This window comes from Octopus bimaculoides, chromosome 5 (assembly GCF_046866305.1).
Source record: "Octopus bimaculoides isolate indiv1 chromosome 5, ASM4686630v1, whole genome shotgun sequence".
Taxonomy (NCBI): domain Eukaryota; kingdom Metazoa; phylum Mollusca; class Cephalopoda; order Octopoda; family Octopodidae; genus Octopus; species Octopus bimaculoides.
This window is the reverse complement of record NC_142932.1, coordinates 74,957,418-74,970,271: the sequence shown is the minus strand read 5'-3', so window position 1 is coordinate 74,970,271 and position 12,854 is coordinate 74,957,418. Positions and strand designations below refer to the sequence as shown.

Here is a 12,854-nt window from a genome sequence, read left to right as displayed (position 1 = left end):
CCAAAGTAAAATATATCCAGTTCACTCTGTAAAGTGATTGGTGATAGGAGTGGCATCCAGTCATAGGAACCATGCTAAAATGGAGTTGTCTGAGCAAGATTTGGTGCTTTAAGCCATCTATGAACACAGTAATTCCAAATAAGAACAGCTCAAATTGTGACAGTCTGTCTAACCCATTGCTGTACAGGCAAACTGATTTAAAAATGAAGATGATAATTGAATAGTTCTGTGTATATGTATGTGTGAATGCACATATATGTGTATGCATATACATGTGTGTGTGTGTGTGTGTGTGTGTGTGTGTGTGGGTGGGTGTGGGTGTGCGTGCGTGCGTGCGCGCGCGCATGCAAACAGGTATACTTATATGTACATGTTACTATGTCTTAAAATCTGAAATGATTTAAGCCAAAGTTTAGCAATAATTAAACCCAAGTAATTTAGTTTATCATTCCACTATGATTTCACCTAACATCTGTTTTTTATGTTTACAAGATTTAAATAAAAGTATGAGATCATCAGTAAAGCCGTCAGTAGCCACAATATACAGTAAGAGCTAATTACATTGGGTGTACAAGAGCCGCAGAGAAAAAGAGATTGAACATTTTTTCAACAGTTGTAGTATTTAAGCACACAGGAGGGTGGAATTTAGAGAGTGTGAGAGAAAGAGAGAGGGTGAAAGATGGTAGGAGTGATGTGAGAAGGGAGTAAGAGAAGGTGAGTGAGAAGCAAATTAGAAAATGAAAAAGGAGGAAGAAAATGTGTCCATGTGAGAAGGAGAGAGAGAGAGAGAGAGAGAGAGAGAGAAAAAGAGAACAAACTAACAGGGAGGGAGAGAGCATGAATAAGGACTGTAAGAGAAAGGAGGAGGATCAGAATGAAAAATGAAACAAAAAATGAAAATAGGAAGCAGGGAAATACAGAGACAGGAGTAGTGTGTAAATAAGAGAGGTCTGCCTCGAAAGGGTCTGGTTGATCAAATCAACCCAGTACATATTTTAAGTCAGGTACTTACTTCCTTTATCAATCTCTTCTTGATGAAGCACTCAGTTAAAAGGACATAAACAAACCAAAATCGGTTGTCAAGCAATGAGAGATCAATGCAAACATACATGCATACACACATACACAACGCATATATAATCCTTTCTATTTATAGGCACAAGGCCTGAAATTTGGGATGAGGGGGCTAGTTGATTATATGAACCCCAGTGCTCAACTGGTACTTATTTTATTGACCCTGAAAGGATGAAAGGTAAAGTCGACTATGTCGGAATTTGAACTCAGAATGTAGAGACAAAGTACTGCTAAGCATTTTGCCTGGCATGCTCACAATTCTGCCAGCTCACCACCTTACAAAGCATATATAATGCAAGGTAGCAATGCAACTCCTGTACAGCAAGATACTTGTTTCTGTCCTTTCTTTCATATTTTACCTTCTCAACACTTAGCGAAGGGTGCTTTTTAAGTGTTGCAATTTTCATGGTGACCTCACTGGTGCTGTCACCATGAAAAACAAAAAGAAGCACCCAGCACAATCTGTGAAGCGATAGATGTTAAGAAGGGCATCAAACCAAGAAGATTCTGGAGTGAAATGTTGTCCTCCAGCTTGCTGGATCTTGTCAAACCATCCAAACCATGGCAGCATGTATGTTCAATTATGATCAACCTCCATACAGTTTCTTTCGACCAAATTCACTCACAAAGCATTGCTTAGCCCTGGGCAATAGTTGAAGGCTACATAGTCAGAATGAACCTGAAATCACTTGGTTGTGAAACAGACCATATAGGCCATGTCTGCCTGCAAACACTAACACACACACACTCTCTCTCTCTCTCTAGGCATGGGTGTGTGGTTGAGAAGTTTACTCCCCAACCATGTAGTCTTGGGTTGAGTTCCACTGTGGCACTTTGGGTGAATGTCTTCTCCTATAGCTTCAAGCCAATCTAAGCTTTGTGAGTGGATCTCGTAGATGGAAATGGAAAGATGCTTACTGTGGGTATGTGTGTATATATCACCATCATTTAATGTCCATTTTCCATGTTTGTATGGGTTGGGTTGTTTGAGAGAAGCTGACCTGCTCAAGAGCTACCCAGGCTCCAATTATCGGTTTTGGCATGGTTTCTAGGGCTGGATGCCCTTCCTAATGACCAACCAACCAACCAACCACTTTACAGAATGCACTGGGTGCTTTTACATGGCAACCAGCATGGATGTTTTTTATGTGGCACCAGCACAGGTGCTTTTTATATGGCATACTTGTATTTGTCCCCAACCTTTGCATGACAACCAGCATAGGTAGTTCAGCAAAAGAAACCAATAGGATAAGTACCAGTCTTTAAAAAATAAGTACTGAAATCGAGTTGTTTGACTAAACTCCTCAAGGCAGTGCCCCAGCATAGCTGCAGTCCAAAGGACTGAAATGAATAACAGATGCATGAGATGTATATGTATATAAATATGCAGAAGGAGTAATATATTTAACTCATAGATAAAAGTATCAAAGGTTACTGTTAGCAAAATTACTGGGTCCTAAACTTCTCCTTTAATTAAACATTAGCTGTTTGTAAAAATCAAAAGCCCATGTATTGTTATATCCTTTACTTAATGCTATCAGCTAGCTGTTGTTATCAAAAAGGCTTCATTCTATAGTTATTACAATAAGCAGTTTCCACTAGGTGTACTAATAAATAAAATCAAGAACTCATAAGGTCTATTCCTAAAAAAAAATGTAACACAAGCTTCATTTGTCTTAATACAGTAAATGTGTTTTGAGTCTGTGGAAATAACTCACCTTGATAATTTTATCCCCTTGTTGCACCCCAGCTTTTGAGGCTGCTCCATCTGAAAATACACAAAAAAAACGGATTCCATTTCAGATAAATGATAACGGATGACAAATAGGAAGTAGAAGAATATTACCAAAATAATAAAACAAACGCATACTTATAACATGAGCAACTAATATTTAAATTGAATATTGGCATCTCAAGGCAAGGTATAATTCAAAACCTTTTCTGTTATAGGCATAAGGTCTGAAATTTTGAGGGAAGGGTGTAGTCAATTTCATCAACCCCAGTACTTGACTAGTACTTGTATAAAATTGATGATTTAGCTCCACCAGCTAAACCATTTTTGATTGCACATCTAGATCAAAACTCTACACATATTACACACACATACTCACATCTGGTACACTACTCATACTATTATATACAAACAATTGGCACAATACTCTGACTATTTCACACATAAAGGTTTCATATATCACAGGCACACATCTACATTCACCCTATTACATACATTCCACACTATTATACAAGCACACACACTAGGATCAATACGCACAATTACACACATACATTTTGGCTAACATCCAAATAAACACATTCAATACATTATGTTAGTCTCTCTTAATACTCCTCTCTACAACCATTGGCTCAGTCCCACCGCTACTACACACACTACACTTCTGACCCTCAAAACTCACCATTTTTATGCTACCCACTCACAACTTCAACTACTTGATACTCACACCATTCATCTTCCCAGAGAAATGTGGCTACACACTGACCACAACTCTAACCCTAACCCTAACCCATACCCATAAGAACAACACAAATGCCACTATGTTGATTATCAATCAGGAACAGCTTAAAATATATATAGGTAAAGCAGGGGAAGGAACTGCTACAAAAACACCCTAAAACAACATCTGTTTCATAGAAAGACTTATTGTCTCGGTCTATTTGAAATGAAACTAAACTTGCTATTGTAGAAGAACCTAAAAGGGATATCTTCAAAGATCCTAGGTTGCTTGTGCATTTTCTATCATCATCACCACTTTAGCATTCACTTTACCATGTTTACATTGGTTAGACGGAATTTGTTGAGGCAGATTTCCTACAGCTGGATGCCCTTCTTGTTGCCAACCCTCATCTTGTTTCCAAGCAAGGTAATATTTTCCCCATGGCCAGAGATGTTTTTCACAGAACACAGGAAATGAACAACACTGATTGTATAAAACTGATGCTCATTTACAACCATTACATGATGTCAAGGCAAGGGCACACACACACACACACACACAATGTGGAGGGACAGAGACAGACAGATAAATATACAATAGGTTTCTTCCAGTTTCTTTCTACTAAACCCACTCAGAAGACTTTGGTTAGTCTGGGATGAAAGGAGAAGACACTTGCCCAAGGTGCTGTGCAGTGGGACTGAACCTGAGACCACATGGTTGGGAAGCAAGCTTCTCAGTTACAAAGCCACTGTTGCACCAATATATGTAGCCATACCTGTGCCTATATATTTATATATATATATTTTATGGGTGCTATAAACAGACATAACTTCCTGTTTATCAAAGCAAGAAACTTAAAAAGCTTATAAAACTTTCATTACTTGAATTATTCTATTATTTCTTTGCTTAAGGAATCTAAATATTACATTTCTGTTACAGCAATCATCTCAAAACTGGATAAAAAATATATTTCTATTTTGAATGAATTAAATTCCATAAAACAAATAATATTTTTATATCACCCACATTACATTAGTGCTTCATTTTAGTACTGATTTACACGCACATTGACTCAATGCTAGCATGAGAGAAAGAGCTCTATCAAATTTGGAGATTTGGTTAAGCTGGGGAAAATAATTTAACAGCTTAGACGTTCTGCCTATAATTATTCAACCATGATACTTAATGGATTTATGGGTGCTTTTCCTGGAGGCAATACAGTCAAAAGTAGTACAGCCTGAAGTCTTAACCAAGAGCTACATGCATGCACACATGCATATATCCAACAGCAAAAATTGCACTTTATTAAGTTTCAAACAAAAATAGTTACAAACAACAAAGCACAAACATAATCATGTCATTCTGAGACCTTCCCCACTGTATGGCTTCTTGGATAGGTGTCTGATAATGTACCTAAGTTGATCAATGCCTTGCAAATGGAATTTAATGGGGGGGGGGGAACTTTTCAGAAGTCCAGTGCACATATTTACATATAATCATCTCATTTACAATCCTTTTTTCCATGCTGGCATGAGTTGGATGGTTTGACAAGATCCAATAATCCAGAGGACTATGTTGAGCTCCAACATCTGCTTGACATGGTTTTTACAGCTGGATGTTCTCTCTGATAGCAACCACTAAACAGTGTGTACTGGGTGCTTATCTATGGCACCAGCACTTGTGAGGTCACTGAATAACTTGCAAGACAAGACCCCCTCATAGGTGGGAGGTTGCACTGAGTGAGGTAGTTTTGTGTCAGCTGATGAAGGGCTAAAGTATGCATGCGCATACACACACACACACACACATTATGCATATATGTTAATATCCTCCAATCCTTCACGCTCCCTCACATTACTTCTTCCAATCACCACTGTCATACATCATGCCCCTTCCCTCACTCTTCTTTCATTACTCACTGCCCTACCAATCTGTTTCTCCCATCATACTTATACTCTCTTCTTTCACTCTCTCCTCCAGATTATTTCTCTTTGGCATCTCTGTCTTTTACCCACCTTTTCAGTCATGTCTGCTTTGAACACACAAAGACAACTTTTTAGTCTTGCAGGGAACAAGACAACCATACTAATATGCTGGTGCCATACTAAAGTGACTGGTAAACAGAGTCAATATAGATAGGATCCTTTAACTTTACTCCTCTAGTGATGGTACTACAACAAAATGCATTAAATAGGCTCTGTCATAGTGGGTGGCATTAATAAGGGTATCTAGCTGTAGAAACCTCATCAAAAATAGAACATACAAGCAAAACATGGTTCTCTGAAAGTGTCTAAGAGGATAGTAATGCCAAATAAGAACTGATACATTATCAATCCAGCTGAAACCAGCTCTGGCTCTGTTAGTACAAATGTCTTGTTTTCATAAATTTTGAATTAAAATTTTCCACCAAACCTTAGTCACAATTAATGTTCCTAACACTAGCTTAATGATAACTAAGTTATTTGACTAAATTCTTTGTTATAGCTAAAATAATTGAGAGAAACACAGAGCATTTCAAAATAAATACATAATGAAAGGGTTAATAGCTACACTGGCATAGTCATATACTGTATATGGATGATGAGAGATAGTTGAAGAAGTGCCAGGAGATTGTCTGGAGGAAGGAAGGCCAATGAAAATATGTGCAGAAGTGGTGAAGGCCGATCTCAGGAAGCTGAACCTCACAAAGGAACACAACAAGTGGTGGGGTATCATGTTGGAGGGGATTTGTGCAATGCATGCAAGCATGGGAAAACAGGCATAGAAATGGGAGCAGCAGTGGTGGTGGTAATTGTGACAGGTAGTTGCAGCAGCTGTGATGGCAGTGGTGGTAGGTACTGAATAGTCAATCTAACTCCCTTATAAAAAAATATGTTTTCTAAGCTAAAATATAACGGTGACTACAATTCAAACTGTCAAGCTGATCACTTCACCAGAATACAATACGCATGCAAATAACATAACAACAGCAAACCAACAAAGGAGCCTTTATGTGGTCACCTAACTTGCATGAAACAGCAGTCACATTCCCCTCAAATCACATCCTGCCATCTTAGAAAAGGGAACAATACATCAGGTAATATAGTCCAAGATACACCTAAGCAGATGAGATGTTGTTGATACTTTGATCACAGACAAAAACAACAACACAGCCAATAACACATCATCAAACCAGAAACCACGACAGGCACTGGTAGGGTTGTGTGGTAAAGAAGTCTGCTTCCCAAATATGTGGTCTTGGGCTTAGTTTCATTGTGTAACACTTTGGGCAAGTGAATCCTACTATAGCCCCAGATCAACCAAAGCCTTATGAGTGAATTCAGTAGACAGAAACTGAAGAAGGCTGTCTTGCGTCTGCGTGTGTGTGTGTGCGCGCGTGCGCGTGTGTAGTGGCATTTTGTTAATGTAACATTGATCAAAAGATGGAATGTAGTGAGACATGATGAATATAAGGTAGGGGCAAAAATGAGAGACAAGTGTTTTGCGGGGTTTTTTTTCTTTTAGGAATAAGGGAGATAACTCCTTAATACTTAGTAATTAATGTAAATTATCTAGCTGTGCTGGACAAAATTCAGTTAAATTAAAAATTTGGAATATATCTCATCTTTTATCTTTTACCTTGTTTTAGTCATTAGACTGCGGCCATGTTTGGGCACCGCCTTGGAGAATTTTAGTTGAACTAATCGACTCCACTAATTTTTTCCCGCAAAGTTACGGGAACACAAACACACCAACACTGGTTGTCAAGCGTTGGTGGGGAACAAACACATACACACACAGGCAAACTTCTTCCAGTTTCCATCTTCACTCACAAAATTTGGTCAGCCCAAAGTTTTAACAGAAAAAACTTGCCCAAGGTGCCACACAGTGGGAGTGAACCTGGAACCATGTGATTGAAAAGCAAACTTCTTACCACACAGCCAAGCCTGCACCTGGAAATTGTGAAGGATACATGATAATTCTTCACTATTTGTTATTCATTTCTGGAGTAAAAGTAATTATCTGGTTTGCGTTTTAATAAATAAATAAAAATGTTTATACATCCCTGAAAACTTTGCTTTTAAAATTTACCAATGATCATTACATCACCACTGACAACCTGGAGCTGCAAACATACCTCAAAAAATAATTTCTATTAATGTATCGATGGATACCAACAGCTCCATAAAGAAGTGTTGATTTCTCAAAGTGGATGGAACTCATGGAAGAGGGAGACCCAAGAAGACATAGGACAAGGTACCAAAGGATAACCTCAGGATACTGAACCTTTCAGACTAGATGACAAAGGACCGAGATACCTGGTGCCTTGCTGTACCCAAGAAGACACGTCCTCCACATCAGAAGTGTTAAAGCCAAACACCCTAGGAAAGACAATTGACCTGCAAGTGTCTTGTGCAGTTACCACATAAGAAGCAGTAGTGTTGGTGCCACATAAAAATACTAATGCCGGTACCACATTAAAAGCACCCAACACACACTGTAAAGTGGTAGGCTTTAGTACGGGCATCCAGCTGTAGAAACCATGCCACAACAGACTGAAACCTGGTGCAGTTCTCCAGCTTTGCCATCGCTGCCAGCATGGAAAACAATCATTAAAAGATGATAAGTATCATTGATTGCAATGTGATTTGAATGCAGAATCACAGCTCCAAATAAAAAAAGCAGACACCCTTAACTATGTGCCAACCTAGACTTTCCAGCTGTGACCATTCCACCTCATTTTATTGGATGCACTATATCTGAGACTACATTATATCTCTCTCTCTCTCATTAAAATATAAGGATGTGATATGAGGAAAATTCGGCTGCTATTTCTAACAGGATAAGCAACCACGAAGAGGCTTCCTCGAAAGTTGTTGACCATAACAAGAAAATCCCTGAAACCAATTTCCCATTCTTGAGCCAATTACAGAGCCTCAACATGGCTGCTAGAAATAGCAGCTAAATCTCCATGAGAATACATCCTATACTCTTAAAAAAAGAATACTTAACATAGTCATAGATGTACTCTAAAAAAAAATGGGGTGTAAAAGCTAGAGCATTTTTGATTAAAAAGGAGCTGGATTGAAGATGACCTGGGGGTACTAAACAGCAACACAACTATTTAATCTTGGGCTGAATAACAACATACAATAAAACAAAGTATGTGAAAAAAATTATTATTATTTTTATTATTATTATTATCATTACCTACAAAGTCCTCAGCGATTTAAAGAATTTTACATGTAGATTAAATCTGCGTGCTTTTCAAGCCTATTTTATGTTATTAGATTTTTAAAAGGTCCAAGGAGCAGTTTGAACTGAGAATCTAAGATGGAACTCAAAACCAATTATTCCATTAGTAACTGCCTGACAGTTTAGCATTCAACAAACAGTTTTGATAAGAGTGAAACAGTTTAATGACAATATTTGAAGTTATCCAAGGGAAATAACTCTTGGAATTTTTTTTCTTTGATTTCACGGTCAACATTATTTGTTTTATTGTATGTATATGGGCGAGCGGAGGTGATTGAATCACGGGGTTATTTCAGCAATTTAGAGCAGTAGGTCCACGACCGTTTTTTGTTTTAATCTTTCATTTCTTATTTTTAAAACAGCTGATTATTCAAATAAATAAAAAGCAAATTTTGTGCAGTGGTTTATCTTTTCCAGCAAGTGTCACTATTTTAGATATTTACATGCATTTTATTATTATCAATAATACGCTTTTTTGTTTTTGTACGTACCTGTTGTGCGCGTCACACTTCAAAGAAGTGACAACGCGAGAGACGGGAGGACAGAGAGGAAATACGAGGGGAGAGAGAGAGAGAGAGACAGTGAATGGTGACGGCATTCGTTTTGTGCTTTTAAATGTTACAGAGAGGACGTAAGAGAGAAAAAAGAGAATCAGAGAGTGGGAGAGAAAGAGAGAGGGAGAGAGAGGGGGAGAGAGAGGGGGAGAGAGGGGGGCAGAGAGAGGGGGGAGAGGGGAGGGGGAGAGGGGGAGAGGGGGAGGGGGAGAGGGGGAGAGGGGGAGGGGAGGGAGAAAAGCGGGAGAGAAGAGGGACATAAAGGAAGAGAAAGAGAGAAAGTGGGAGAGAGACAGTAGATACATAAATCCAAAGAAAAGTTTTTACAGAGATACACAGACACAGCAAATATTGGCTGTCAGTTTCATTTTTCATTACTACACGAGCATAAAATTAACTCACAAATGGCTGAGTACTCTACAGACATGCATAATATTAACATAGTTCTCAGGGAGATTCATCCTCACACAGAATATGACAAGGCTGGCCCCTTTGAATAACAGCTACAGCTCCAGACATATAAATATGAATGTATTTGTGTGTGTGTGTGTGTGTGTATGGTGTGTAGTAATAGGTTAGTTAAAACGTTTGCAATAATAAGTGTCGCGTGGTGGAAGTAAACGCAATTACCAAACTTTCATTCATAAATCTATTTATTATTTCGTTCTTTTGCCTTTCAATTTGTACATTTGTACCCAGAAATTTTCAACAACTGCACACCAGAAGAAATGGAAAAACAAGCAATTTTACCTCCCAAAAATTCTGACTGTCTGGCAATAAATGAAAAAGTTCTTAATATTATACCAGAGGCACTTAAAACGTACTTAAGCACAGATTCAGTGTCCTGCAATAATGAAGATGAGGTTCAGAACTATCCATTTGAATTCATAAACTCGCTCTATCTGGTATGCCTCCTCATCGACTCAACTTAAAAGTAGGGGCTATTGTAATGCTGCTGAGAAATCTTTCAATCAGTCATGGATTATGTAATGGAACTCGCATGATAGTGCAAAGACTTCATGAACATTGTGTAGAGGCATCATTGGTAACAGGCTCCAACAGAAGTCATACAGTTCTAATTCTCAGAATGAAACTTAGCCCAAGTGATGCAAATATTCCATTCAAACTGAACAGACTTCAGTTTCCACTTCGATTTGCATATTCAATGACAATAAGGCTCAAGGGCAAACATTTGAAAATGTTGAAATACATTTGCCTCGTCCGGTATTTTCTCATGGCCAATTATATGTCGCATTTTCAAGAGCACGAGCTATGAACAATATCAAAGTAAGAGTTATGACACTCAATTGGGATAACACACAAGGCCAAAAATGTATTGTGACATACACACAAAATATTGTCTCCCATAAAGTACTGTGAGGAAGATTAGCGCACCAGCTAGCATCATCACCACACCAGCCGCTCCATCATTTCACATCCACATTACACCTTTAAGATCAGGGAACCAGTTAGGGGCCTGCTGGATCTCACTCACCATACCAGAAAACCACAAAATTGCACCAGCCAGCATCACCACTACCTCTAAGCCTGTCATATCTATATATATATATATATATATATATATATATATATATATATATGTATGTATGTATTTATGAATATGGATGTGTGTGTGTTTGTGTCTGTGTTTGTCCCACCACCACCATTGCTTGACAACTGATGTTGGTGCATTTGTGGCCCCTGTAATTTAGCTGTTCAGCAGAAGAGACTGATAGAATAAGCACCAGGCTTACAGGGAACAAGTCCAGGAGTCAATTTCTTTGGTCAAAGGGTGGTGCCCCAGCATGACCACCGTCAAATGACTGAACCAAGTGAAAGAATAAAAGAATACCAGAAGAACGTTCCATACCACTAAACCAAGAAGGTTCTTTGAATATGTACGATGTATCTTAAGTTTAAATGGTAATTCCGTTTAAGTTTGTGTAACAGATATTTTGATTGGGGTATATAGTTATTGATGTTACATTACTTTCTATATTTTGTAACTGTCACAATATACTTTTCTAGGCCTGAAATTTTTGTGGGGAGGGGACCAGTTGATCAGATCGACCCCAGTATACCACTAGTACTTAATTTATCGACCCCGAAAGGACAAAAGGTAAAGTCGACCTCGGCAGAATTTGAACTCAGAAGGCGGCGAGATGGCAGAAACGTTAGCACACCGGATGAAATGCTTAGCGGTATTTCGTCTGCCGTTACGTTCTGAGTTCAAATTCCACCGAGGTCGACTTTACCTTTCATCCTTTCGGGGTCGATAAATTAAGTACCAGTTACGCACTGGGGTCGATGTAATCGACTTAATCCCTTTGCCTGTCCTTGTCTGTCCCCTCTATGTTTAGCCCCTTGTGGGCAATAAAGAAATAAGAATTTGAACTCAGAACGTAAAGACAGACAGTCATAATATACAAACATTTCTCATGGCACCAGTACACTGTTTACAGATGCTTACATTTTTTATGTTTTCCATGAATTTTTCATGGGTCCAGCTTGTTATTATTATCATTATTTTTTTTTTTTTTTTCTGTCAGAAGAAGGTAGTACCTATGATCCTCTACCAGGTCTTTAAGACTCTAGAAGGGAGAGGGAAAGGTATCATCAAACTGAAGAACTAGCTTAAATGCTTGTAACAGAGTGGGTAGCACTTGACATAGTGCCCCTGTCTTTTATCCCTTATTTTTTGTTTCAGTTATTAGTTGCGGTCATGCTGGGGCACCACCTTGAAGAATTTTAGTCAAACGAATCAACCCTAGTGGTTTTCTTTTTTTTTTAAGCCTGGTACTTATACTATTGGTTTCTTTTGTCAAACTGCTAAGTTATGGGGTCGTAAATACACCAACACTAGCTCTCAAGAGGTAAGGGAGCAGGAGACAAACACAGACACAAGGATACATACACACACATATATATATACACACACACGATAGTTTTCTTTTAGTTTCCATCAACCAAATCCACTCACAAGGGTTAGGTCAGCCTGAGGGTGTAATAGAAAACAGTTAAACAAGGTGCTACGCAGTGGAACTGAACTCAGAACCATGTGATTGGGAAGCAAACTTCTTACCATACAGCTACTCCTGCACCTATATTAAAGCTTTTATAGAAATTAATAAAGAAAGCAAGGACTTTATATAACAAAATGATGTTGGACATTAACGTATTGCCATTCATGTTTCTACTCACTGATAACACAAAGTCTTATTCATATTTTAATCGCCAAAAATAATTTTATGAAAATGTGTTTCAAATAAAACAATTCAACATGATCTTAATAATTTATTTTTAAGAAAACCCAAAGCCTTCCCATTCAGCTCCTCATCCAAAGCACCCTTTAACATTTACTCTCCTCCTCTCTGCCAGCATGGCACATGGACATTAAATGATGATAATGACACAAGTTCACAATATCCCAAGGAAGAACTTAACGCCTAGGTCAAGGACTAATGATTTAGAGATGCTTAAACTTATGAACAAGAAGACAAAATATATACAAAATTCTGTATTGATTCTGTCAACTTTA

The 12,854-nt window shown here is 38.3% G+C and overlaps 1 protein-coding gene across 25 annotated transcripts in view; it reads right to left on the bottom strand.

Moving 5' to 3' along the window:
* Window positions 1-12,854, bottom strand: part of LOC106875722 (rho guanine nucleotide exchange factor 11) — a 404,455-nt gene that overhangs the window by 239,832 nt on the left and 151,769 nt on the right. For all 25 annotated transcript variants that reach the window (XM_089352417.1, XM_089352437.1, XM_089352419.1 and 22 more), the window contains one exon: window positions 2,793-2,842. In XM_089352417.1, coding sequence (XP_089208543.1) covers window positions 2,793-2,842 — 50 coding nt within the window. The remainder of the gene's footprint in view (window positions 1-2,792; window positions 2,843-12,854) is intronic.